At 65.3% G+C, this 21,936-nt stretch overlaps 1 protein-coding gene across 2 annotated transcripts; it reads right to left on the bottom strand.

Annotated features, from left to right (window-relative positions):
- Nucleotides 1–511: 511 nt before the first annotated feature.
- On the bottom strand, nucleotides 512–5,385 carry HRH3 (histamine receptor H3). Of its 2 annotated transcripts, XM_053890065.1 has the most exons (4): nucleotides 4,864–5,385; nucleotides 3,629–3,795; nucleotides 1,601–2,517; nucleotides 512–960 (listed from the first exon to the last, which is right to left on the bottom strand). In XM_053890065.1, the coding sequence occupies exons 1-4, from the start codon at nucleotides 5,111–5,113 to the stop codon at nucleotides 933–935; spliced, it is 1,362 nt and encodes a 453-aa protein (XP_053746040.1). In that variant the 5' UTR covers nucleotides 5,114–5,385; the 3' UTR covers nucleotides 512–932. The 2 variants fall into 2 exon arrangements, with proteins under 2 accessions (XP_053746040.1, XP_053746042.1); XM_053890067.1 differs by lacking the exon at nucleotides 512–960 and having other exon boundaries at nucleotides 1,122–2,517.
- Nucleotides 5,386–21,936: the final 16,551 nt, after the last annotated feature.

The raw sequence follows: 21,936 nt of genomic DNA, 5'->3' as shown, positions 1-21,936 counted from the left end.
CCTCCGTGGAGCACGCAGGGACTGATTGTTCATTGGACCCAGGCTCACCCAGCACCACCCTCTTCTTCTCCCCGTCCCCATCTGCCACCCTCAGTCCCGCCTCCACGCCTTTGCCCGGGACCCCTCTTCTATCCAAGGTGGCTCCCCTCCTCAGGCCCATCCCTTCCCCTCCACCCCTGGAGTTCAGCTGGTCCCCTGGCAGCTCCCCAGGTGGAAGATCCTGTGACACAGGAGAACTCCGGTCCTGGGTGGTGGGCAGGTGGCACAGGGGGCGGGGCTGTGGGTCATATTCTTGAGGCTGGAGTGAGGCCCTCCTAGCTCCATGCCGCCTTCCTGAACAGGGGTGCGTGGCTGGGGGCACGGTGTCTCTGATCGGGATCGGACCTGTAGGACAGGCCAGACCAGCCTTATCTCCCCCCTGCCCCTCATCCCCTGCTGAGTGGCCTTGTGTCTCCCTGGGGTCCCGACCAAAGTACGGTGGCTCAGCCCGCCCCCAGGAAGGCCTCAGGAATCAGCACCAATAAAAAAATACACTTTACTGTGGACCTCGAAGTCTGCAGGGCAGCGGGCAGGCGGGGAGCGGGGCATGCACAGCGCCGACGGGGTGCACGGGACGTGGCCAACGGCCCCGGTGTCCTGGGGCTGCCCCTGCGAGCCCCGGGGGCCCCCTCCCGCCCCTCAGCCGGAGCGGATGAAGCAAGAGAGGCGGCCTTCCCGACGAGCAGGCGTCCGGGGCCCCGGCCGCGCTCGGAGCCGCCAGGCAGGGCCCAGCACCCCGAGCCCGGGGGCGGGGTGGGCAGAAGCAGCTGGCGCAGCTCAGCCGGAAGCAGCAGCGCGAGGAAGGAGGGCGTGGGAGCCCACACCTGCCAATCCAGCCCTGAGCTCCTCAGCAATTTTGTCTCTCTTGATTAAACAGCCAAGGAACATGGAGTTCACGGACGTGTTTTCTTCTTCGTCTTCCTGAAACACCCAGAATGGAAGGGCAGAGGACGGCCGCGGGTTCCTGGGGGGCACTTGGCACTTTCGGGGCGTAGGGACTTGGAGGGGGCCGGGGCCTGGGCTCAAGCAGGGGACAGACAGCAGCAGAGCCCATGGCCCTGGCTTGTGGGGAGGGCGGGGGAGGGGCGGGGGGGGCGTGTGCAGGTGTGCGCAGATGTGTGCACGTGCAGGGCAGACTGCTCACGAGGCCCGGAGCGCACGCCGATCACTCGCTTTGGGAAGGACACCAAGCAGCACTTGTGCAAAAGGGTGGACACCACCGGCCACCGGACCGTCTGTGGGGCGCGGGCGGCGTGGCTGGGATTGTTCCTCCCGGGGTGAAGCTAGGGTTTGAGTGGCGGGGTGGGCGACCAGGCTCCGGTTCAGGCAGCAGGGGCCGCTCTGGCCATCCCAGCGAGCTGCCCCTGCGGCAGGCGGACGGTCTGAGAGATTCTGCCATGGCATTTTGGGCGGGCTGGAGACGAGGCGTGGCTCACGCCCGGGGGCGGCCAGGTCGGGGGCGGTGTGGCCGGCTGCCCAGGAAACCGGAGCCTGGCGGGGGCGGCGGTGGGAGGGCCCCCCCCACCCCGGCACCCCGGGTGCCCGCCAAGGGCCGGCTCACTTCCAGCAGTGCTCCAGGGAGCTGTGCGGCTGGATCTTGAGCTTCTGGGGGCAGAGCAGCTTGGTGAAGGCTCGGCGGAAACTGTAGTGGCACAGCGGGTACAGGACGGGGTTGACGGCCGAGTTGGCCCACAGCAGCCAGAAGGACGTCTCGTACCAGTAGTCAGGGACGCAGTGGCCGTGGCAGGCGGCCCGGATGATCATCAAGAGTGTGTACGGGGCCCAGCAGAGCCCGAAGATGCTCACGATGACGGCCAGCGACTTGGCCACCTTCTTGTCCCGAGACAGCCGGAAGCGCTGGGTGATGCTCTGGGACGCCATCTTCATGCGCTTCTCCAGCGACGCGGAGGACGCCGAGGGCTTGGAGCCCCGCTTGAGCGAGCGAGGCCGCTCGGTGCCCCGCGAGGAGCTGCCGGAGCTGGAGGTGGGCGAGGCCGCGGCGCCCCCACCGCTGCCGCCCGCGAGGGCCGCCTCCCCCGCCTCGGCGCCCGGGGCCGCCTCGCCCACCCCGACCCCGTACCTGTGCAGCGGCACGGCCTCCCCGCGCCCCTTCTGCCAGCAGCCCCAGCAGCCGGGCGCGGCGGGCGGCGGGGAGGGCTGGGCCTCGGGCGGGGGCTCGGGGTCACGCGCCCCGTCCAGCCGGACGCGGGTGCGCCTCTGGATGTTCAGGTAGATGCTGAGGTTGAAGAAGGTGACGCTGAGGAAGGGCGTGAAGAACTCGAGTGTGGAGGCCGTGATGAGGAAGTACCAGTTGTAGAAGAACTCGGCGTAGCAGTGGCCCTCCGGGATGGAGCTGCCCCCGGACAGGTACTCCCAGCTCAGGATGGCCGGCCCGTACAGGAGGAAGGCCAGCACCCACACCATCACCATCTTCTGCACCGCCCGCCGCGTGTCGCCCTGCTGGGCCCGGTAGGAGACCTGCCCGGGACACGCCGGGTCAGGAGGGAAGGGGCCCGGGCAGCAGCAACAGGGGACTGGGAGCTCCCCCAACACCCCGCGCCCCCCCCCCCGCCACCACCGCAGCCTCTGGGGCCTCTGCGCGTGGCCTCCCTCCCCTGCCCGCTCCCCACGTGGGTCCGGCCGGCTGAGGCCCCAGCACACTCTCCCGCGGTCATGCAACCTCCCTCAGATCGACCCCAAACGCTAACTTCGTGCCAGGCTGCTTGCGTGCTACCCCTGCTGGCCGTGGGCACCCAGGGGGTGGGGGAGGTCCTGTCACCCTCCCCTGCCCACCGAGCGTCCCCCGTGCCGGGCTCCGTGCCCGGCACCTGCTGGGTGTCTCGTGCAATCTTCACGGTGGAAGTTGTCCTCCCTTCCCTGGTGGCTCAGGGAGAGCGGCGGAGACCACAGGTGGATTGGCTCAAGGGGACCCTGAGCCCCTGCTCTGCACTGTCTCGTGGCCTCTCCGGGCGGGGACACGTGGGGCCCCCAGCAGAGGGCGCTCAGAGTGACTGGCAGAGTCATCTCAAAGAAGAGGGCCAACCGGGACTCCGGCTGCTGCCCCTGTGCCCGCCTGGCCCTGATGCAGGCCAGCGTCCAGCGTCCCTGGCTCACGGTGACTACTCACACCAGGAAAAGCTTGTGGAGCCAGAAGCTGATGACTGACTTCTGGGGGCACACTCGTGCACACATGCACGCACGCTTGTGCGCACACACACACACACACACACACACACGAGCGCACGGTGGGGAGGGTACCACCGACGACCTCTGGCCCAGATCCTCCCTCAGCCCTCCAGACTTTGGACCTGCTCCAGGGCGGAGGCTGAATTGCCCCCGTTCCTTCAGGAATACCCGATGCCGGGTCCAGACGTGCCTCCTGCCTGTCCCAGGACCCGTCCTACTGGCAGCAAATGGCTACTGAGTGGGCGGCTGGCCATAGGGTACCCAGTACGTCAGGGGTGAGGCCAGCAGAGACCAAGCCCACCCGGTACTGCCCACAGCTTGGAAGTGGCCATCCTCTGCTGTGGCCACTTCCTGACCACCCCCTCCCAGGAGCGAACACGGGGCACCGGCTTCCCAGACTCACAGCGCGGGTGACTGACAGGAAGCGGTCATAGCTGATGAGCACGATGTTGAAAACGGACGAGGTGCAGAGTAGGTAGTCCACCACCAGCCACAGCTTGCAGAGACCACGGCTAAAGGGCCAGCGGCCAGTCAGCACATAGGGCACATATAGTGGGATGCAGAAGGCCCCTGTAGGAGAGTAGGGCCACGGTGGGCCATGGCTGGACAGGGGCCTGGGGTCAAACCCACCACAGTGGAGAGACAGGCAGGACCTGGGGGTGGCGCAACGGCCGCTTTCCCGGGACCGGCAACCCTGACCTTGCCCTTGCCTCCGCCCTGTCTCTTAGGCACACCCTCTACCCTGCGACTGGCCTTCAGCCCCTGCCTAGCTTCCAGTCCTACTGGCGTCCCCTGGACTTGGAGGTAGGAGGGAAGATCCAGGGGTGGGGACCTCCGGGCATGATGAGACCCCCCCCCCCAAGCCTTGATTCCGTACGTCCACATTTCTGTGCAGTCCTCCCAGGCCCCAGAGGGAGGCAGGAAAATTTCCTCCCTCCTCTTCCACCTGCTGGACCCCAGCCCCTAACCCAGCCTTTGGACAGCCCTTCCTCCTCAGGTCAGAAAGAGAGAACGCCTTTCTCCTGACCCAAAGGGCATTGGCTGCCACCACGCCAGCCGCTCCCACGGCCCAGGGTCTGGCAGACGCACTTAGCAGCCCCAACAGGTGTCTGGCGCTCGGGCCCCCTCCGCGCGCCCCGCCCCCAAGGCGGCAGCAGTGCACGGACACGTGAGAGCGCGCTCCTCCGAGCATCTCCCCCACCCCCACCCCGCTTCCCCCACGCCCCCCTCCCCCAACAGGGCTCTAAAAACTCCCTTCCATGTCCCCTCCCCCAAACCTCTCCCAGCGCCCTCCGCACGTCCTGAGTCCGCCAGCAGCCTTTGTTTGGCTACGGCGCAGGAGCCAGCGGTGCACTCGCCGCCGCTGCGCCTTGCGCCTGGCCAAGCGCCCGCCCGCCCGCCGGGGCCCCTTCCCGAGGAACATCCCCCCCCCCCCCAGCCCCGGTCCCGGGTGGGGGAGGCAAGGAACTTCGCCCGCGCCCCCCGCCCCCCCCGGGTCCCGGACGCCCCCTCCCCAAACAGGGCTCCCTGGCGGGGCCGTGTGCCCGAACAGAAAGGCGCCCTAGGTCCACGCTCCAATCCCTGCTGGCCGGGCCAGGCTGGACACTCCTGGGCTCGGGCGGGGGCTGGGGGCTTTACCCACGAGGAAGTCGGAGATGGCGAGGTTGAGCAGAAAGAAGTTGTTCTGGGTGCGGAGGCTCGAGTCGGCCACGAAGGCGAGCATGACCAGCGCGTTGCCGAGCACCGTGGCCACGATAAGCAGCGCCATGAGCGCGGCCAGCACCGCGGTCCAGGCGGCGGAGAAGCCGCGCGCCCCGCCCGCAGCCGCCGCCTCGCCCGCCAGCGCCCCCGACGCGTTCAGCGGCCCGTCGGGCGGCGTGCGCTCCATGACCCGCCGGCTCAGGCGGCGCCGGGGCGCGGGGCAGGGCGCGGACCGCCGGCCGGGCGGCCGGGAGGGGCCCCGGCCCGGGAGCCTGGTGTCTGCGGGCTCTCGGCCCGGCCGGCTTCCCCGGGGGGTGCCCGGCGCATGGTCCGCGGGCGCCGAGACCCGGGACGGGGCCGGGGCTGGCGGCGCCGAGGGGGCTCGGGCCGGAATCCGAGCCGAATGGGGCCAGCGGCGCGACCGCTGCAGCCCGGGCGGACCCGGAGCGGAGCGGGAGCCCGAGCCGCCGCCAGAGCGCCGGTGCGCCCCGAGTGCAGCGCGCAGCCGAGTGCGCCCCGCGCGCAGCCCGCCGCCCCCCGCGCCCCGCGCAGCGCCCCCGCCATTGGCTGCCGCCCGCGCCCCGCCCCCGCCCCGCCCCCGCCCCGCCCGGCGCCGGCAGCACCACGGACAGCGCCGCGTGCCCGCCGGGCCGCCGGAGCCCCAGCCAGGAGCGCTCGGCGGCTGGCGGAGAGCCCGGCCCGAGCAGGCGGGCGCCGGGGCGGGGGGCGCGCCTGCTGCCAGCCGGCCCGCGCGCACAGGAGCCGGTACCTGCGCCGCCGGGCTCCCCGGCGACCCCGGCGGGCCCTCGTCGGGAGTCGGGACGATTGTGGGGACCTGAAATGCAGGGAGGGGTGCACCTGCTCCTGCGCCCAGGGGAACTTGCCCCGCGGGACCCCTCCTCCTGTCATGCTTCAGGCAGGCGGGTCTCAGGGGAAGGAACGTCCCAAGGAGAAAGGAGGGGGAGGGGTCTCGGAGAGCAGGGGCCCCGACCAGGGGTCCGCTCCAGCCCCCATATGCGTGGGACTCTGGGCAGAGCCCAGCGCAGGGTCTAGGGTGACCTGCAAGGCGCAGACGGTTGTGGAGTTACATAAGGGAAGATGGGGGGCCAGTGGGCCCAGCCGGGAAGGGAGCACACCCCCCCGGGGCTCCGGCGGCCCCAGGTTGAGCAGGGAGAGGCCAGAGGTTCAGAGCCTGGCCATGGCCCCCTCCCCCTGCTGACAGCAGAGTGAGGCGGTCACCGCTGCAGGGACAGGCGAGGTCACTGCGCTTAGGGCGCAGCCAAGGCAGCAGCTGCCGCGGCTGCGTTAGCGCCTGCAGGGGGGGGGGGGGTGGGAGGAGAGGCGGCGGGAAGGAACACCCCCTCCCCCCCAGACACACATGCTCAGATAGACAGGGTCAAGGACAGATTCGGCAGGAGACACAGCGAGACAGACAGATGCGCCCACACTCAGACACACAGACACCCACAGACCAAGGAAACAGCCACCCAGCGTCAGGCTGGGGACCCACGAACGGCAGTTAGACACACACACAGCAGACAGCAGACAGCCAGGGAACAGCGCCCGAGGGAGAGAAAAGCAGCGACTCTCTCTGCTCTGTCTCCAGCGGCGCGCATCTGCGGAAGCCTCCAGGAGGACAGAAATGGGCGAGTCTGCATGTGGGGGGTGGGGGCAGCGAGGCTGGGGGGAGGGGCTGCTGTCCCGCCGGCACACACAGGCGCTCCCACACTTACCGTAGCTTCCTCAGCACGCCGGGACCGTCTCTTGCCCTAGCCCCAAGAGACACTTCAGAAACTTTGGGAAGTGGAGGAGGCTAGGCTCCCTCTAACCCTTCCTCGGAGCTGGCTGTGCAGCAGGAGACCCCGGACCTTCGCCCCAGGGGGCCCACTGTTCGGCCTCTCGCGGCCCGTGCTGGAGGAGGAGGGCGGGGCTCCAGCTCGTGCTCCCAGAAGCCCTCTCTGAGCACCTGGCTATACTCCCCTCCACCAGAGAGCCCTGTTCCTCTTGCAGGCTCCCCGGCTTCTCCTCACCGTACCCCAGTGTGCCTGGTGGGCAGGGCTTTGCCAGGACCAGGCAGCTAGTTGGTGGTGAGGCGAGCCACGCAGAGAGTTTCTGGAGCAGCAGAGAGCCGCTGGACCCCATCACTGCCATCCCCCAAGTTGTCCTGCACCTTTGGTCCTGGGTCGGGACTCTGCGCCCCACGCTCTGTCTGCCAGCAGCTCCCTGCTGAGCGGGTCCCCCAGGCCCTGCTCTTTCCCAGTCGCCCAAGGCTGGCCTTGGCCGGATGGTGCTGTGTGGGTGCCCTTCACCCCTGGCCTTGGGAGATGGAGTTTGATGGGGGACTGGAGGGGGGCTTTGGCTCTCTCTCACTAGCTGGGAGCCCCTTTTCCAGCCTCGGTGTCCCCCCTGGGATGAGGACTACGTGTTGCTTACTGTACGGGATGGAGGGACAAGTCAAGGGGAAGTCTGTGTAGAGGGCAGCAACTCTGAAGTCTCGGTGAAGCTGGCCGTGGTTGTCCTTGTGGCTATCAATATTCTGGAGCCTTCCCTGGCAGTCTTTGTCCCCACAGCAGCTGGAGGGGTCATGGACTCAGTTAGACCCTGGCACTGGGGGGCCAGCTATATGACTCAAAGGAGTCATGTGTTTTCCTGAGGTGGAGATGGCCTCTGTAAGTTGAGGCCATCAGGAGAGGGAGGGCCAGGGCTGACCCACAAGTTTGAGGGTGACCATGGCCAAGACTGGTGAGCACCTCCTCCTGGCATTTACATGCATGACCTCATTAACTCCCATTTGCCCTCAAAGGTGGATAGGAGCGAAGGTCCCTGTGCAGAGTGGGAAAGCCACCTGCCCAAGGTCACACGAGGCCAGAGGCCCCTCATTTAACAGCCACACTCTTGGCCCGGCTCTGACATCAAGGCCCTTGAGGCCAGTTTTGACCTTGGTTGGACAGAAGCCTGATGTCCGCTGGGCTGGGCCCAACTGGGCCAAGGCAATTTGGGGTGAATGAGGCAGGTCCTCATGTGGCTGTGCACAGGACATCTTGCCCTGGGGGTTCTGTCCCAAGAAGTGAGTATCCAGGTCTCTGGATGGCATGGACCCTCCAAGACCCTGGGACAGTCGGGTTGATGGTTGGGGGACAGGAGCAGGGCCCTACTCTGGCTCACCGAGACCCTCGCAGAGTGGCTCGTGCCCCAGTTTCTCCATTTGGTGTGCCAAACGTCCAGTCTCACAAAGGGGCCGTAGAGCAAGCACCCCATTCACACAAACTCCAGCCAGAATCTCCTGCAAACCCCACACAGAGGAGATCATTCACCCACCGACGGATCGATCGGTTCGTTCATTCATCCATGCAACAAGGTTTTCCTGAGCACCTACTACATATCAGGCATCGCGCCAAGTTCTCCTAACGGAGGGAGGCCGGCATAAGGCCGTGACTGAGTAAATGCCTCCGTCCGACGGTTGTAGGAAATGAAGCAAAGCAGGGGACAGACGGTGTCAGGGCACAGGCCTGGGGTAGCCACGGCATGTGCCACTCAGCTCTCCTTTCAGGAGAGTGGGGCACAGGGGTCTGCTGCTGAACTGGAGCTGAGGCAACTCCCAGCCCCTGGTGGCAGGTGCCGCGTGAGTCAGAACACGGCCCAGGTGACAACATCCGTGGGTTCAGGGGCAGGGTCCAAAGCCTGCGGGGCTGGTCCGGGGGCCTGACCCGTCAGGTCAGAGGTGGGGACAAGGACTCTGGGCTGGGGCCGTGTGGATGGACGTGTGACTATGGGCCCCGGTGTTCCCCGGGAATGGCGTGATGGCACAGAGCGGTCACGCCAGGGGCCACACGTGAGCCAGGAACACGGGCTCCCACCTGCCCAGGACGACCTGGCTACCGCCTCCTCTGAACGTCCGACCCGCCGGCAACAGAGACCAAACGCCGAGTCCCCAAAATGGCACATTCTTCTGGAGAACAAATCGCCACCTGGTGGCGAATTGGATACGTTGGGCCCCTTCCACACCGGCCGGTCTTCACACACGGGCTCGGGTGTGGGCGCGTCACCATGACCCAGGGCCTCACGGAAGCCTGACCCGAGGACAGGGAAACCCATGCCGGGCGGCGCCCTGTCAGGGCCCATCAGCGTGGAGTCCGCTGCCTGCTCGGCCTGCCGCACCAGCCTGGACTGGGTCGCTTCGCAGGACGCAGACGGGGACAGCCTTCCAAGGCACCACAGCAGGGCAATGGCCGAGAGGGCGGGCGCCGCCCCACGGGACCCAGCGGAACGAACCGGTCTGTACGCGGCACTGCATGCCCGGCGGGAGGAGAACGAACGCCCGGACGCCGTGGCCCACGGAGGAATTTTACCCCCGCCCCTGGGGCTCTGCAGGGTCACAGGCCCCCTCCCACAGGCACACTGGCACCCGGACACACGGGCAAGGGCCTGGTGAACTCAGCCTCGACTGCCTCCCCGGCATTTCGAGCCCCTTGGGCCCAGACAGGAGGAGCAGTCAGGGCTCCATCGGCAGGAGGGGTGGGGCTGCTGGGACCTAAAGCGGCCGTGGGGAGACGTGTGGGGTGCAGGGCCCTCCTGGCACCGTGGGGCCCCCGTGTGACTATCACGTGCATGGACAGTGCAGCTGTCCCAGCCTGAGAAGGCACAGCAACCAGGGACTCAGACCCTCAGGGGTGAGGGTGTGGGTCACCCTCCCAGGCAGGCCCCCAAGACCTGCAGAGTGACATCGAGGTGGGATGAGGCTGGCCGGGTAGGCTGGACGGTGGAGGAGGGAGGGGCTGAACCCCAGCTGAGCCCCGAGACCGGCCGTAGCAAAGGGGCTCGCCCGCCATCCCTGTCCTCCAATGTCCCCCCAGGAGAGAGGCTGGGGCAGCCCCGGGGGGGGCCCCACGTGCAGGGGACAGCACCTGCAGCACTCAGAGGGGCTCAGCTGTCCCTCCCACCGAGGACTGAGGAGGGAGGGGGCAGCCCGGTTGGTGTCTGGAGGGAGGGGGAACTGCGGGAGCAGAGGACCAGGACGTGGGAGCGTGTGTCTGTGGCTGGGGCACAGAGCAAGGGGACGGCGTGGGAGAGGGCAGACGTGCTGCCTGGAGGGGGAGGCCCCGCAGGGCTGCGGGCTGTGCCGGGCCCCCCTCCTCGGTGCACAGAGTCTGGCGGGGTGGAGGGCAGAGGCCCAGGGCCGGGGGAGGTGCCCCCGGTGAGGGTGATGTGGCCCCCCCCTGCATGGCAGTGCGGGCGGAAGACCTGGCCGGATTCTGGGTGTCTTTTGAAGCTGACCCGTGAGGCGTGTGACACAAAGGCAGAGGTCAAGGCTGACTGCAGGCTTTGGGTTCAAGTGGCTCGGAGGAGGGTGTGGCACCGGTGGGCAGGGAGCATGCAGGAGGGGCAGACTGGGGCCAATGGGGTGCCTGAGATTCAACTGCCCGTTGGACGTTCTGGAACAGACGTCGACAAGCCCCCAGGGCCCAGCCCCAGCTCTGGGATCAGAAGCCGGGCCCCGCGGCAGCCCGCCCCCCTCCTCCTGGGTCCTGGGTTAGAGGAGCTCCGCGCTGGAGAAACAAAGTTGGGTGTTGCCCGTGTCAGACCAGTAGGCCGCCGTCCCTTGCGTCCTACGCTGTCACCGGGCTCTGCCATTAGCCACCCGCGTTGCGCTGGAAAAACCTTTCTCCTTCAACCAACCGCGTGCCCGCGGCTGTTCCCGCAGCGCGCTGCCCTGCCGCGTGGGACGTGCCCACTAATGAGGAATAATGGAGGCGTGGAACTGCCCAGGCCCAGCTGCGGGGCGATTGTCCTGCTGGTGACGGCCCCGGCACATTTGCCAGAGCACTCGTCAGGCCTCTGGGTCCAGCGCGGTGACACTTCTTCAGAGGAACCACTGCTGTTTGCTTTCTCTCTTTCTGCAGGAGCTCATTTGAATACGGGAATGCAGAGTTTTCTTTTTTTGTTCCTTGTCTTTTTTTTTTTTTTTTTTTTCTTTCTCTTGGTGACATTCTGAGCCAGCTCCTGGTGCGTCCTGATGAGTTCAGGGTCCGGGTGTGACCAGAATGGCTCTGGACGCCACCAATTTGGAATAAAAGCTGGGTCTGATTTCCCTGCCTTTAGAGCTGAATTGGGCCCAGGGCCCAGGTGGCAGGAAGGAGAGAGGGGACGGGAGGACCAGGGATATAGTGGCTGTAGTGTGGCTGCAAATGACAAAACCGACTCGATACCCCTAAGGGAGGGGGTACTGATTGTGGCCTGTGGCTGAAAGGTCCAGGGGGTAGGTTTCAGACACGGCTGTATCCAGGAGCTCAAAGAACAGCAGCTTCTTGCCATCTGTCTTCTCCCTGTATTCACCATTCCCAGCAGGGGATGTGTCCCTGAGATCGCTGCCTACGGCTGGGCTGCCCTCCTGTGCTCTCATTCACTCCCCGGGAGGAAGGAGGGGCTGCCAACAGAAACCCAGAATTAGCGCCACTGGCCTGGCTCAGACCTAATCCTGGTGGCTGGCAGCCGTGCCTGAGCTTGCGGCAGCGTGGGCTGACATCCTCAGAACCCCACCCCTGTGGAGGGTAGAGGAAGGATGGAGGGGGAAGGGCGGTAGGGGGGAAGCCGAGGTCGCCCCCCGCACCCGCCACGGGGTGGGGGGTCCCGTGGGGGGCCCCTGGCCCTTCCCCCAGCACGGCCTTCGTCGGCAGGGCCCAGGGAGCCCGGGCACGCTCCCGGGGGTGGGCCTGGGCCCCGAGAGCTCGGTGGGAGGCCCCTGGGACAAAGCCCCTGGGTGGGGGTCCCTGGGGGCAGCTGGGACTGCGAGACCGCCTTCTTCCCGAGCGTCCGCTGCAAGCACGGGGCACAGAGGGAGAAGAGCGTGCAGGGGCGTGAGGGGCGAGGGCGGCTCTGTCCCACGGCAGGCCCGGCAGACCGCAAAGAGCCCGCGCAGGGCGGCTCTGGAGGCCGCCTCGGGCCCGCCCGGCGGGAAGGAAGCCCGCAGCCCTTCCTGGCCTACTTCTTGCTTGCCGGGAGCCGGTGCTGCAGGCTCGGAGGCTGGGTCAGCCCGGCCCACAGCCCGGTCAGCGGGCCCCAGAAAAGCTCACACCCCACTTCAGCCCCTCCCGCCTCGTCCTTGCTGGAGAGACCCCCTCCGGGGCCTTGGTCTCCACTGGGGGGAACGAGAGGCCGAGGGCAGAGGCTGAGGCTGCCAAGAGCACGGTGAGTGTGGAGAGGGAGTCGGCACCTGACTTGGGTCTGAAATGTCCTCACCTTGGGTTCTTTCCCCCAAGGGTGGGGCTGGGCGCAGTTATCAAACACAAAAGAAGGGTAATCTCTGGTGGGCTCCCGGGAAGAGGCGCAGCCTGGGAGAGGTGTGGTCTGAGGGGCATGGGGACAGCTGCCTGGGGGAAGGGCGGGGACAGCTGAGGGGCCAGAGGGGTAACAAATGCCCTTCTCTGAGGAAAGAGGCAGCTGTACCTCCAGAAAGTCCCTCTGCAAGACCCAGGCTCTCTCTCTGGTTGTGCCCACCCCCCGGCTGGCTGGCGAGTACTCCCTGAGTGAATGAGGCCTGGTTTTTAATTTTTTTAATGTTTATTTTTGAGAGAGACGGACAGAGCGGTAGCCGGGGAGGGGCAGAGAGAAAAGGAGACACAGAATCGGAAGCAGGCTCCGGGCTCCGAGCTGTCAGCACAGAGCCCGACACGGGGCTCAAACCCACAAACCGTGAGATCACGACCTGAGCCGAAGTCAGACGCTCAGCCGACTGAGCCCCCAGTCGCCCCAGAATGGGGCGTGTTTTGTCTGTGCAGCTTCCCCCCCGTGGGCAAAGCCTGGACGCTCCATGGAGAAAACTGAGAACTCTGCTCTCATCTGCTGTGTCTCCTCCAGGGCCCTGGGTCAGGCTGCGTGGGGGCTGTCGCGGGGCCTGGTGAGAGGCTGGAGGGCTCTGAACCTGAATCCGGCTTGTGGGGGACGGGACCCGGCCATCCCCAAGAGTATTTGGTTGGGTGACCCAGCCCTGCCACAGGTCACCTGGGCCTGGGGACCTGGGCTGAGCATACTCCGCGGTTCCCCAGCCGCCACTGCTCTGGGGCCTTCGGACCGACCAGAGCTCCCTCTTTCCTGTAAATGTCAAAACTTGGGGGGTCGTCAGCCCGGACAGAGGTGGGGACAGGCCACGCTGACCCGGGGCCCAGTCCCAGGGCTTGTGGCAGTGGGCTAGTGGGGAGGGGTGGGCCTGCGTGAGCGGGGGGCGGTGCCCAGGGTCCTGTCCCACGCTGAAAGCCGCGCTCCGGCCCCAACACTCCCTGCCCTGAGCCGCTCCTTTGTCTGGACTCCTGGCTGGCAGCTGGCCAGTTGCTGCCTGCCCTTGGAGGCCCTGCCCTGACCGGAGCGTGTTTCTGCTCGGTGCCCTCTGCCCAGCAGCAGCACGGCCACAGCGCCTTAGCTCCCTAGTGCGTCATCCGGGGCTGACCTTCCCCTCCCTTCGATGTGCCTGTCCCCCACTGGGCCCCTCCTATGATGATCAGGCGGGGTGGGCCTGGTGACCGCAGTCCATTTGCAGACCCCCAGGCCTGGGGTTTGAGGCTGGGCAGGGGCCACGTGCTCCGCACACGGGCCGACAGTGCCCTTGCCCCTGGACGGCACCATTGAGGTCAGCACGGTGCAGGTAGAGGAGTCTGTCGAGGGTAGGGGACGGGGTGACCTCTGGGCTGGGCACACCGGGGGCTGTCCTGGGACATTGATTGCTGTGTGCAGGCCACTCCCCCTGACTGGCTGCTGCCCTGCTCTGCTCCAGGGGTGAGGCCGAGAGGTCAACGGTGCCCATCTCGGGCCTCGGGCCTCGTGAGGGCCCCCAAGGCCGAGCCCTGGCCCTGGAGCCTGAAGCCTGGCTGAACTTCTGTTCCTACCCCCACACCTGACCCATCACCTTCCCCGACGGGTCCCCGTGCCCCCCTCCCCACCCCGAAGCCCTCATCTTGCCTATGCGGGTGCTGGGCCCCGAGGGTGCAAGCACGCGTGAGCCCGGTCCCAGCCCCCAGCACACCAGCGTCACCCTGCCCCTGCCTGCAGCCCGGGCCCCGCTTCCCCCCTGAGGTGGCCGGGCTTCAGGGGGGCCCCACGGGGCCTGAACGCGGGGCCCGCACCGCCCGGAGCTGCCTCCTGCAGGAGGAGACGGGGCCCGGCCCGGGCGAGGCGCCTCTGTGTGCTCTGGGAACCCCGGGGCTCAGGGGGGCTCCTTGTGGGGCCTGTGTCTGTCAGGAAGATAGCCAGCGAGCCAACTGCGGTGCTGGGGGCGCCGGACCCAATAACAGCAATGTCCCTTCAGTGCCGGGGCGCCGGACCCAATAAGGGAGATGTCCCCAAGTCCTTGAGGGAGATTGCTTCCAACAGCGGCGTGACCCAGGCTACAGCAGAAAGAGGCCGGCTCAGCTTTGACTGAGGACAATGAAGTCCCAGTGCCCAGACCCAGACCAGAGACTTGCCTTCTGCAGGGACACACGGGGCACCTGGGTTCTCCCCAGGGCCCTGGGGGAAGGGCTGCTTCTTACCCGGGGAGATGCCCTGCCCTCTCCCCCAGCCCCTGCCCTCTCCCCATGCTCCTGCCCTCTCCCCTATATGCCTGCCCATTCCACAGTCCCTGCCCTCTCCCCCATGCCCCTGCCCTCTCCCCCAGCCCCTGCCCTCTTCCCCAGCCCCTGCCCTCTCCCCCATGCCCCTGCCCTCTCCCCCATGCCCCTGCCCTCTCCCCCAGCCCCTGCCCTCTCCCCCATGCCCCTGCCCTTTCCCCATGCCCCTGCCCTCTCCCCCACGCCCCTGCTCTCTCCACCACGCCCCTGCCTTCTCCCCCACACCCTGCCCTCTCCCCCAGCCCTTGCCCTCTCCCCATGCTCCTGCCCTCTCCCCTATATGCCTGCCCATTCCACAGTCCCTGCCCTCTCCCCCATGCCCCTGCCCTCTCCCCCAGCCCCTGCCCTCTCCCCCATGCCCCTGCCCTCTTCCCATGCCCCTGCCCTCTCCACCACGCCCCTGCTCTCTCCCCCACGCCCCTGCCCTCTCCCCCACACCCTGCCCTCTCCCCATGCTCCTGTCCTCTCCCCCATACCCCTGCCCATTCCACAGTCCCTGCCCTCTCCCCCAGCCCCTGCCCTCTCCCCATGCCCCTGCCAGATTCAGCCTGGATCTACCTTTCCCTGGCATCACATAGTCCTCTCACATTTCCAGATTTGCTCTGCTGACTCATGCAGAGCCGGAAACACCCATATGACAAGTAATGATCCCTTCCCTGGGCTCTGTTTTCCCATCTGTACAATGGTGCAGTATTGGAGAAGCCAGTGACTAAATGCCCCCGGAAACATTTGGAGCTCCTTGGGGTCTGTCTTGACTGACTCACCAGTGCACCATCCGGAAGGGTGGTCCCAGCCTGCGATGCCCTGATGGGGAGAGGCGCGCTCCAGAGGCCTGGACTCTCCGTGTGGAGAAGTGGGCTTGGAGGCTTCTCATCAGAACCCGCTTTCCCCGCCCCAGGTTCGGCTCTGCTCCCCTCCCCGTGGCACAATGTATGCCCTTGAGACCAAGCCCCCCGCCTGCCTGATTACCCCAGAGTGATGCGGTGATGCCCCAGGTCCCATCCCGTGCCCTGCCTGGGGCACGGGATGGGGCCAGCCTCGGGGTGGAGGTCCCTCAGGAGAATCTGGCCACTCCTAGGAGGGAGGGGTGGCCGCTGGGGAGAGCGCTGGCTGCTCGGCTCTGGGGCCACGCCTGTGTCCTGCCTTCACAGGTGCTTTTCCCACGACTCTGTCTCCTCTGGGCTCCACCCAGCCCTGGGGAAGCGGGCTTGGAAAGAACCCCTGTTTGCAAACTGCAGGGGGCTCCAGGCTCCATCGCAACCCTGGCTGCCTGCCAAGACCACCTGCACCCACCTCCTGCCAGCATCCAGGGGCATTTATTGAGCACCTACTGTGTGTAGCTCGGCTAGGAGCCCAGAAAGCAATGTTACTCCTGTAGCCAGTGAGTGGCTGGAGGTGCCCGATGGCTTCGTCTCTGGTGGTGCTCCGGCTGTGGGACTCGCGGGCAGATCGCCTTCCCGGAGCTGGGGCAGGTCTGGCTAAGTCCCCAGCATGAAGCCTCTTCTCAGCGCCTTTGCCTCCTCCCCAGAACAAGCCCGACCTGCTCACCCAGCCTGCCACCCTGCCTGGAGGGGACAGAGCCACCCAGCCTGCTGTGCATGGCCTGGAGAGACAGCACCTGTGGGCCCTGATGCCTGTACCTTATCTAGGGCAGCTGCAGAATTTGTGGGGCCTCGCGCAAGAGAAAAATGCGGGCCCCTCCCCAGCAATGAAGAATTTCAAGGCGGCAACAGCGGGGCAGTGAATTGAGCACGGAGCCTCGCCTGACTGCACAGGTCGCACAGGGCACAGTCCTCCATGAGCCACGAAGGCAGGCCTGGGGCGTGCCTGGCACACGGTGGCCAGCTGTCCCCTCCTCTCCCCTCCCCTGCCTTCACCTCCTGGGATGGCATGGAGTGGGCACGCTGACCCCCAGAAGAACCTCAAATGCCCCTGTGTTTCCTACCCAACACCCCCACCCCACCTGCTGCTGGTGCCCCTTTCTCCTGCTTCTGCCCACCCTGCTGATGGCCCGCACGCAGACGCACCACACCCCTCCTGCCCCACGTGGGCCCCTAGGAGGGGTGGAGAGAGAAGGGGCAGGGCCCAGCCGCCCCTCCCCTTGCCTGCAGTCCCCTCTGGCCTCCTGGAATCAGGGCCTCCCAGTGGCACCACGGAGCCAGCACAGCAGGTGGTCGACAGGTACCACAAGGAACCACCGGCCTGAAGTCAGGGCACGGCCAGGAAGGGGGAACCCACAGGCCCACGCTGAGCGCGTCAGTGTCCGGGGACGCTGAGCATCCCGCCAGGCACAGGCACAGGCCATGGGTCCTCTGTTTCGTTCAGGCTGGCCATGCCCTCCGCTAAAATGCTGCTGTCCCACCAAGAATGGTGTGGGACGCAGTTCTGGCCAGTGAAGAGTGAGCAGAAGTGCCTGGAACTTTCAGGGGCCGATCCTCAAATGGGGCCGACTCACTGTGGGGCAGCACTTCTGCCCTTCTCTGCCTCCTTCTTCCTGGCCAGATGTGCATGAGATGCCTGGAGTAGCAGCAGCCATCTTGGGCCATGAGGTGAACCTGAGAATGGAGGCTGACTCTAGAACGGCGACACGATAGGCTGGGGCGTGGTCCTCGATGACCCACGGCTCCCCGCCAGCCCTGGACAGCTCGGGCTGTGTCCCGTGAGATAGGACACTTCTGCCTTGCGGAAGGCTCTGTTGTTCTGAGTTTCTATATATGCAGCTTCAGCTGACCCTGAAGGGAAGGCAGCTGCATTGGTCTGAGCGTCCCTGCCCCCAGCAAGGTAGGGGTCCCTCCAGCATCTTGCAGGACACTCCATGGAAGAAAAGCTCCCAGTTCCAGCAAATCCTGGCTCTGCAGGTGGGTCCTCCGTATCCCAGAGGCTCCCACATATACCAGAGTGAGCAGGGCGCTAGGAAGCCCTGCATCGGAGAGGACACTTGTTGGCCTAGTTTATTTATTTAGTTATGATTTCATTTATTTATTTATTTTGAGAGAGAGAGAGCGCGTGTGTGCGCACGCGCGCACGAACGAGCGGGGGAGGGGCAGAGAGAGGGAGGGAGAGAGAGAGAGTTCCCAGCAGGCTCCACGCTCTGTGCTCTGCTCTCTGCACTGAACTCCACATGGGTCTTAGGGCTCACGGACTGTGAGATCATGACCTGAGCAGAGATCGAGACGCTTAACTGACTGAGCCACCTGGGTGCCCCCTCGTCGGCTTCATTTACGTGGCTTTCCCAAACCTACTTGGCCACGAAACCCTTTCTTCCAGAAACACCTAATAACAGCCACAAGGGACTGGGGATTGCATGGCATCTGGTTTGGGAAAGTGCCCTCAAAGATGCTCAGCCCACTGCTGGGTACACAGTAAGTGCTCAATAAATGCTAGGGCTGCTACTGAAGCTAGAAGTGGGGCCTAAGTGACCTCTGTGGGCGTGGAAGGCGGGGCCCCGCCAACCCCCGCGTGCCTGCCTTGCCCTCTCTCTCGGCCCCCGGGGTCGGCTCACCCCCGCCCGTTCCTTCAGGGGACACACTGACCTCAGGGCCAACTCCCTCCCCCAGGGATGGGGGTGCCGCTGAGTCAGGCGGGGTCGCGCCGGGAGGAGCTGGCTGGCAGAGCCGCAGCGGGGTGGAAAGTGGGTAAGAGGAAGGCACTGCTTTTTCTTTGGCAGAATTTAACGGGTGCAGATTGCTCAGGCCCCAAAGCCATGGGGAAAAAAAAGAAAAAGCCCTTTGCCGCTGCTATTGATAACTTGTCTCTCTTCACGTGGTGGGTTCAAAACTAAAAATACCCTCCTCCGACGACGGGGAAGCCGAGCGCTGTCACGTTGCAGAGGAGACGAGAAGGTTGCATGGGGAAGGATCCGCTTGGGCCACGTGAGGGCCAGGGCCAGGCCGCGGTGGCCAGCGCTCTCCGGCCACCCAGGTGGCATCCTCAGAGGAGACGCCCCAGCATCCCACAGAAGAGAGCGGAAAGTGTCTCTGCAAAGGCCTGTGGGTGGCAGGGAGAGGGCTGAGCCTCGGGCCCCGCCCCGCCCCCTTCCAAGGCAAAGGCGAGGCCAGCAGTGCGGGCATCGGCACTCCTGGACGCCCAGCCCTGTTGGGCTTACGGGGTGGCTCTGGCTGCTGGCCGGCTCTGCAGCGAGCGGACAGCCTGCTCTGCTGCCTGAGCCTCAGTTTCCCCATCTGAAGGAGGCATCATCCGTGTTCTGCGTCCTCACGGAGAGACAGCCGGGAGGGTAGTACGTGTGAATGTGCCTCCTGACGGCACAGCAAGGGCACGCGTTCCCACACATTTGGGGCTTCCGGGCACCGGGCCCACAGGTCGGCCAGCTGCTGAGGGGAGGCCGGGCAGCCACCCACAGGGCTGCTGGGTCACGATATCAACTGAGCCTCGTGCGGGACGTGGGACAGGGAGATTCTAATTCTGGGGCGGTGAGGGACACACAGACACTCTTGGGGTTGGCTCGGTCGGAGAGCAGTTCCTGCAGGAGCAGGCACCCTGAAAGTTACGTACCAGCCCAGCACACGTGGATGGACCCCCGGGATCCCGAGGGGACTCTGGGAGCCAAGCCAGGCCTGAGCGCTCGGGATGGAGGACACTCTGTGACAATCCCCCGCCAGTGGGTAGGTCATCGGTAGTTGATATGGTGACCCATATGGAGTCCCACAGGGCCCCAGCCACCCAGGAACAGCTGGGCATCTGGTTCAGGGGCAGACCCGGTGGAGAGGTCTGGGCAGGTCTCTGTCTTTCTGACAAGTTCCTGGGCCGCTGACTCAGCACAGGCTCAGTCTGCTCATCTGCACAGTGGGAATCACACATAGTATCTACTCGGTTGGCCGTCGCAGGCATGAAACTGGACAAGACATGTCACCCACTGGATGATGTCAGCCACCACCACCATCATCGCATGGCCCCAACCCCTCTGTCTCCTTTTCCGCTCCCATCTTCTGACCCATTCTTAGAGAATTTTGCCTCTGGAATCGGCCTCTTGACCTACTGAAGATCAGGAAAAATGCTCCTGCGTTGGGTCCCAGGTGCCGTCCTCCCAGCCATCAGCCAAGAGGGGATTCTCACTCAGTCCTGGCCTCGGGGACCAGGAAGGACCAGCACCTGATCCTTGGAACTCAGTTTATTGCATCTGTTAAAAGGGGGTAAACTGATATCCCAGCCGCAGGGCCCAACTGGGGTCAGACCCTACCCCACTCCAAGGCCAGGGCAGAGGTGGTCAAGCTCAGCCCTGGTGTGGCCCGTGGGCAGACAGGAGACTCTGTCCACTCCAGCCTCTCCTCTGGCCCTAGCTCCCCGATACCGCGTTCACCCCAGAGGTCATGGCCACGGGGTGGGCCGGCAGGTTGAATCCCTCGGGGCGTGTCCTTTGCCCTAGGTCAGAATCGCAAAACCCCGTCAGAATGAGGGGTGGTGGTTTGGGGACCCTGCACTGGACTTTGGCCAGGCCCACAAGGGAAGCTTTGGAGCATCTCCATGGCAACAGGCCTTGTCCTTGTCCTGGCTTGGGGGCCTGCACACACCTCCCTCTTCTGCTGGGGTCGGTTTCTTCAGGGGTAACCATGGCAACGCCTTTGTTTCGGAGGCTTGGCCCCACCCCCTCCTGGTTTCTCTCTACAGCAGAGGTTGGGAGAGCTCCTTTTCAGTCCCAGCACGTCGGCGGGCTGCAGTGACAGGGCCCACCAGTGAGCTGGGCCAGTCTCTAGGATGGGGGATGACAGGATCTCTGGGCCCCACCCCTGCCGGAGACCCCATCCACTCAGTCGAGGCCGGCCCCTGCCCTCAAGGCACCCTTAGTCCTGCTGGGGGTGACCTGTCAGTACCTCCTCCTTGCTAGAGATGGGGAATCACATTCTGAGGCGGCAGCGCGGAGACCAGCCTTGGGGGACAGGAGGCCGGATGGGGCACGGTGGGGGTGGGGTCCGGCTTTGTGGAAGAGGCGGCCCTGAGCGGGACTGTCTCCATGTGCCATGTGGTCACGACTACTCTGTCAGTACTGTTGGGGGTGCAAGACCCAGTATTCCTTTGTACTCAAACTGGCTTCAGCAGAAAAGAAAATACAGTAGCTCCTGTAACCGAAAAGTCTAGGACAGAGCTTGCTTAGGGTGTAGCTGTTCCAGGAGACCCAGGACGTGTGCTCTTGCTTCCCTCCGGGCTGGCCTCATTCCCGGGCGCCACAGCCCTCACGGTGGCGAGACGCCCAGTAAGTAGCTCCAGACAGCGTCTTTCTCTCAGCCGGCCCAGTTCTGGACAGGTCTGTGGGCAGATGGGAGAGTCATTTGGCCTCGGCCTTTCCCTCTCGCCTGAGCTCTCCGACCCCCAGCGGGGGTCTCAGGGCGGACCCTCATTGGCCAGGACAGGGTCACTTGCTCACTCCTGAATCAATCACTTTCTGAGCAACCAGCCTGGTTCCTGTTACTCCACTCACCCAAACCCAAACCCAGACCTGCGATTCAAATGGGATGAGGGTGGGAGAAACCCAAACCCAGACCTGCGATTCAAATGGGATGAGGGTGGGAGAAACCTAGTTTGCAAAGGAACATCTGGGTGCTCATAGGCTCAGAGAGGTTAGTTAACTTGCCCAAGGCCACACAGCTGATAAGGATGCAAGCTCGGGGTCTGACTCCAGAGCTTCTGGGCTCAATCGCGGAGCCACTACAGATCAGTGAGTTTTATTTATTTATTTTTAAACGTTTTATTTATTTTTGAGACAGAGAGAGAGAGAGAGAGAGCATGAATGAGGAGAGGCAGAGAGAGAGGGAGACACAGAATCTGAAGCAGGTTCCAGGCTCTGAGCGGTCAGCCTAGAGCCCCGGGCTCGAACTCACGGACCGCGAGATCGTGACCTGAGCTGAAGTTGGACACTTAACCGACTGAGCCACCCAGGCGCACCCAGATCAGTGAGTTTTAAACAGGGGAATTAACTGCCAGGGATACGGCCGGAGGGTAAATTGGCGCAGGATTCTGGTGAGCGATGAATGGTATGCCAAGGAGGGTGGACAAGGGGGAGCCCGCAACATGTTTGAACTGAGGAAGACAGCTTTGAGAGGAAGACTCCAGCCGCCGCCCGTCCCCTGGGGGTCGGGAACAGCGGAGCGCAGAGCCACCAACCGCCCAGCACCCCCGCCACCTGACTCGCTGTTTGTAAACTCAACCCGTCCAGCCACGCCCCTTCCTCCCTCTCTCCCACCCACCTAGGGTCAATATCTGCATAACCCCGCCTCTACCTGCTGTGACTGGCTGTCCGTGGCGTCACTCCTCCGCGCGGGCGGGACTCCCGAGGGGCAACGGGGGTTGCCGCTCCCGCAAATGATTAGCATAGTCCCGCCTCCCGGCGCGGCCCTCGGGCCGGGCGCGGATTGGGCGGACGGCCGCTGACGCTCCGGCGCCGGGCGCGGCGAGTGGAGAG

Source organism: Panthera pardus, unplaced genomic scaffold (genome assembly GCF_024362965.1).
Source record: "Panthera pardus isolate Hobbes unplaced genomic scaffold, ASM2436296v1 HiC_scaffold_25, whole genome shotgun sequence".
Taxonomy (NCBI): Eukaryota; Metazoa; Chordata; class Mammalia; order Carnivora; family Felidae; genus Panthera; species Panthera pardus.
Note: the sequence above shows the minus strand (reverse complement) of the source record. Positions and strands in the feature narration are given on the sequence as shown.

What these genes read in the sequence shown, in the direction of transcription:
- HRH3 (XM_053890065.1), bottom strand. Translation starts at nt 5,113, where the DNA reads ATGGAGCGCACGCCGCCCGACGGGCCGCTGAACGCGTCGGGGGCGCTG. An exon ending in TCCTGTCAGTCACCCGCGCT is followed by an intron (nt 2,518 to 3,628) that starts GTGAGTCTGGGA and finishes TGTCCCGGGCAG; the next exon opens with GTCTCCTACCGGGCCCAGCA. An exon ending in TCCCTGGAGCACTGCTGGAA is followed by an intron (nt 961 to 1,600) that starts GTGAGCCGGCCC and finishes TGGGTGTTTCAG; the next exon opens with GAAGACGAAGAAGAAAACAC.